Source organism: Theobroma umbraticum, unplaced genomic scaffold, assembly GCF_002168275.2.
Source record: "Theobroma umbraticum cultivar Fairchild unplaced genomic scaffold, ASM216827v3 scaffold_51.0, whole genome shotgun sequence".
NCBI classification, from domain to species: domain Eukaryota; kingdom Viridiplantae; phylum Streptophyta; class Magnoliopsida; order Malvales; family Malvaceae; genus Theobroma; species Theobroma umbraticum.
Window position 1 is genome coordinate 9,498,958 of NW_018397260.1, and position 4,092 is coordinate 9,503,049.

The 4,092-nt window shown below is 39.3% G+C and overlaps 2 protein-coding genes across 2 annotated transcripts in view; both read right to left on the reverse strand.

The window, feature by feature from the left end:
- Positions 1 to 6: 6 nt before the first annotated feature.
- Positions 7 to 4,086, reverse strand: LOC110416665 (Transmembrane amino acid transporter family protein). The gene is made up of 5 exons (XM_021428710.1): positions 3,482 to 4,086; positions 2,084 to 2,217; positions 1,157 to 1,584; positions 899 to 1,030; positions 7 to 602 (listed from the first exon to the last, which is right to left on the reverse strand). Exons 1-5 carry the CDS (start codon positions 3,862 to 3,864, stop codon positions 117 to 119), a joined length of 1,563 nt encoding a protein of 520 aa, XP_021284385.1. The 5' UTR covers positions 3,865 to 4,086; the 3' UTR covers positions 7 to 116.
- SERPIN1 (Serine protease inhibitor (SERPIN) family protein) overlaps positions 3,907 to 4,092 on the reverse strand; it is a 1,341-nt gene continuing 1,155 nt past the window's right edge. Inside the window, 1 exon segment of the mRNA XM_021429291.2 lies at positions 3,907 to 4,012. Coding sequence (XP_021284966.2) covers positions 3,907 to 4,012 — 106 coding nt within the window.

The window sequence follows — 4,092 nt, forward strand, 5'->3', positions numbered from 1 at the left end:
TATATATATATATATATAAGTGTTCTTTTTGCTGATATTGAAACATCAACAGGATACATAGCTATCCATAACTTCTGCAGAAATCCAAAGCCTGCTTTTAGCGGTTCTTCATCTTCTTAATTGGGTTTGAAGAATTTCAACTTAAGCCCATTGTTGACCATACTCCACACACCACCAATGGAGAAGGCCAAGCTGAAGGCGATACCCAGCCAGCCCAGGATCCAGTTGAAATACCAATTGAAGCTGTATTTTGTGGGCCTTTTTATTAGAACCCACATGAAACAAGGGTAAGCAAATGTGACCGGAAGAGTGAGTCCCCCTAACAGTCCAGCAAGACTTGAAAGGAATGGGAGTGCCACCCCTATGAAGAAGGAGACAAATCCATAGAAAACACGAAAACCAGATCGAACCCAGATTGAGCAAGGGCGGTTTGTACGGCTTGTATATCCTGCTTCAAAGCTATCAAAAACTGGCATTGAATATATCTGGAAACTGCTCAGACAGTTGAACACCACAAGAAGAAAAGTCAGAGCAAGAAGTCCTCTTGGAATGTCGTGACTGTGAAATGCATACAGTGCACTGAGGATCCCTCCTGAAGGCATCTAAAACAAGTGAGAGAAGTGCAACAATCAATTGCTTGACATGATGGAAGAAAGAATATACAATTCATTAATTGCAATCAAATAGCAACTACTATTAAAACTGCAAATCGTATTAATATCTAATTGTTTATCATCCTCTTTTGCCATCAACTGAAACAGACGACAACACTCCTTCAATAAAGAATGAATTAAAGAGGTGGGAGGGTGCTGTATATTTCTTTTGTTTGCTTTTTAATTCGTCAAGCGCCTCTGTAATGGAAGGAAGGTGATAATTAGTGTAAAGTCATATTACTTACGAGGTTTCCGTAAGCCCAAAAGCCTCCAATGGCAACAGGGAACAGGCACATGGCAATGAAGAAATACGCAACCTTGGCTCCTCTCCACATAGGCACATGAGCTGGGTGCTTAAATGTTGATGGCATAGTTGCCTGAAACAAGCCATATAAAACTCCCTTAGATAAACTGAATTACCATTTCTTGTAAGAAATGACATTGAAACTAGTTTAACTACAATGAAAGAAGTAGATCCTATCAGTAAATAGAACAGTATATACCTGAATCTCTAAAACTAAATTGTGGCCTCTGAATGCAAAGGCTACAATCCCAAGTGCATTCATGACAGAGAAGAAAGCAGCAGCAGAGGATGGCAGTGAAAGAGGCTCATAAGAGATTGTTGGTGGCCTTTGTTGGCTAACAGAGAGCACCCACACCATAGTGGAGTAAGTGATGGCTGTCACGGCTCCTACTAGAGAGAGCCCTGCAATTGAGTTAAGATTGGGGAGCTGAGATAGAACAATGCACAATGAAGTGAACACCAGATACCACTCGACTGTTGTTAGAGGATTTGACGAACAGATAGGGCCACAAACAATCTGGAAGAATAATTTCATGGTCTCCCCTCCGATGAGAATCAAAGCAGTTGCAGTTCCTGCTGATAAATAAACTGTTGGGAACAGCGCAAGCCAAACTCCTAATCTTTCTCCTGCAAAATTAAGAAAGACATTACATCAATTCAACTTGATATGATGCATAAAGTTAATTTACTAGAAATTCTCTCCTAAGGTACCCTCCAATCCCATTCACAGGTTTGTTACTTGACCAAATTCCAGTTTTATGGAAATAATCTGTGAGGCTTTGTAATACAGGAATACATTATACATATGTTGAAAGGATCATAACAATTATTTAAATTTCTATGTTTCCTAAGGTTTACAAATTGCAGAAATTAAGGAATTTGTGAAACTCAACAGCAACGCCAGAGCAGTGTAACAGGATAACTGTAGCATTTGACATGAAAGCTCAACTTGCAACATTAGCTTCAAGTATTCACGACAGACATTAATGTCAATGCCTTTTAACTGTTCTTCTATTTTCCATTGACATGATTTTACTACTTGTAACTAGATTGCTATCAGTAGAGAGTTAATCAAACAGATAAGTATTGAATATATACAGTGGAGGGTTTAAGCATCTGTTCTCACCAAAAGCTGCTTGTGCGAGCTCCACATATCTATTGTACCTCTTTCCTGGAACAGCTTCATGTAACTGAACCAGAATCCATAAGGTGTAAAGTTGCCAACAGTAGGCTATAGTTAAGGACAATATACCCCAACTCCTACACAAACAACCACGGAAAGCAAAAATCAAGTTAACACTACTCAGGAAAAAAAAAATCTCCTTTTATCATTTCAATATCTTTGTTTTACTCTCCTATTTGCTTTTACAATTATTGCATCTACAGAGTATTGGACAGGGAGCTCTACCCCAAATGAATCCCATGAACATTATTTTCAGACCAAGCCACATGCAAATGAAGGACCTTAAAGGACATACTGACGCGTTCTGGATTTCTTTTACATTCCATCAAAGATTGGTTAATCCTTCTTTCCCGAAATTTGCAGCTGCAGGCTTTTTTTTGTTTTTTGTTTTTTGTTTTCAAAATCTAATCAAGAAAACACCTGATTGAGCTGAACTGTGGGTCTTTTCTTTTCTTCAAACTTCAAAGAACATAGCATATCGTTCCCATAGGCTGGGAAGATTAAAATTTTACAAAGTATTCCTCTATGATTTCAAAACATTAAAGGCAGCATAGTTTATTCTTGCAAACATGCTTATCAGCTTGATATGATGCTGTACAAAATCATGAGAAATAGATATCATGAACCAGCAGGAAAAGGGCCCATCCAACTTAATCCCATAAAAAGAATCACAAAAAACAAGTGGACCCGGCAGATCTTAATCTCTAGAATAATTCAACTTGTGAAAAATGAAGAGATAACCGATAAGGTAATGACTTGCACTTTTTTCTTTCCAATTCGAATCTATGATGGTTAATTCTAAAGAACATAGTAAAGGATGGCTAGGTAGGACCACACCCACTTAATCTTTAGTCAAATTCGGTGACTGCGTGTAAAGGGAGAAACAGAGTGACTTTCACCCAAAAAAGAGAAAAGAATGACGTTCACCCCAAAGCGACAAAAGAAATAAATGTGATATTGTGAAAAAGTGTATGTAGATTCTTTTCCTAGGTGATAAAAGCTGTACATTGTGGAAATAAACTTGCAAGAAAATGAAACAGTGGGTGAACAACATCCAGCTTCAAACTAACGTAATGAAAAACCATTAATAATCAGCAATACCAGTATAGAAACACCAATGCTTTTGCCAGAAATGAGTCTGTTCTGTTTCTATACTTCTCATTCCTTATATAGATAGAGGTGTCTATCAGCTCAGTTCTGACATTAAATATAGAAATAACATGCAGTGCAAGTTCTATATAAAGATTAAATATGGAAGCTTGGTTCTTCCAAAAACAAAATATGGAAGCCTGGTAAGTATTCGAGCAGGCGTTTTAGATCAAAAAAAGAAAATGTCCATACCAGCCAAGAAAAGCAAAAGCAACAGGCAAGACCAGAGCTTGGAAGCCAACGCCAGCATTCAGATTATGAAAGGCGGCGTAATGAGCGTTCCCATTGCGTGATTCAGTGATGGGAAGCCAAGCGTCTTGAGGGTTAAGCTTAGTGAGATGACCCACTTCTTCCAAGTAACCTTTCATATTGATCAAAACCCTCTTCATCGGAGTCCCTATGGGACTCAAGAACCTGGGAGAGATAAACGACGTCGGCGTCCATGCTGTCGACGACTTCGCTTCCTTCGAAGCCGGCCTCGGCGACCTCTGCCCTGACGGCGTCTGTATCTCTGGCGTCGACACGCGTGGCGTCGCTGGAATCGATATCAACTCAGTCTCTGGCCTCTCCTCCATGGCTTGAAAATGCAGAGTGAATAACCTTCCTTCTCCCTCTTCTTATTCACTTTCCTCTGCAGCTAAAAATGAACTGAGTACTAGAAGAAATAATGGAGGCTTCTTCGTCGCTTCTCTCTTTGTTCCTAGTGGCTTTGGTTTCAGCTCACTTTCAGAGTTGAAGTACGTGAAAATGGCAACAAAAAGAAGAGTGTAGCATCAGAATTTGCACATCTCTAATCACCACCG

What these genes read in the sequence shown, in the direction of transcription:
- LOC110416665 (XM_021428710.1), bottom strand. Translation starts at nt 3,864, where the DNA reads ATGGAGGAGAGGCCAGAGACTGAGTTGATATCGATTCCAGCGACGCCA. An exon ending in ATTTAGTTTTAGAGATTCAG is followed by an intron (nt 1,031 to 1,156) that starts GTATATACTGTT and finishes GGCTTGTTTCAG; the next exon opens with GCAACTATGCCATCAACATT. An exon ending in TTTGGGCTTACGGAAACCTC is followed by an intron (nt 603 to 898) that starts GTAAGTAATATG and finishes CACTTGTTTTAG; the next exon opens with ATGCCTTCAGGAGGGATCCT.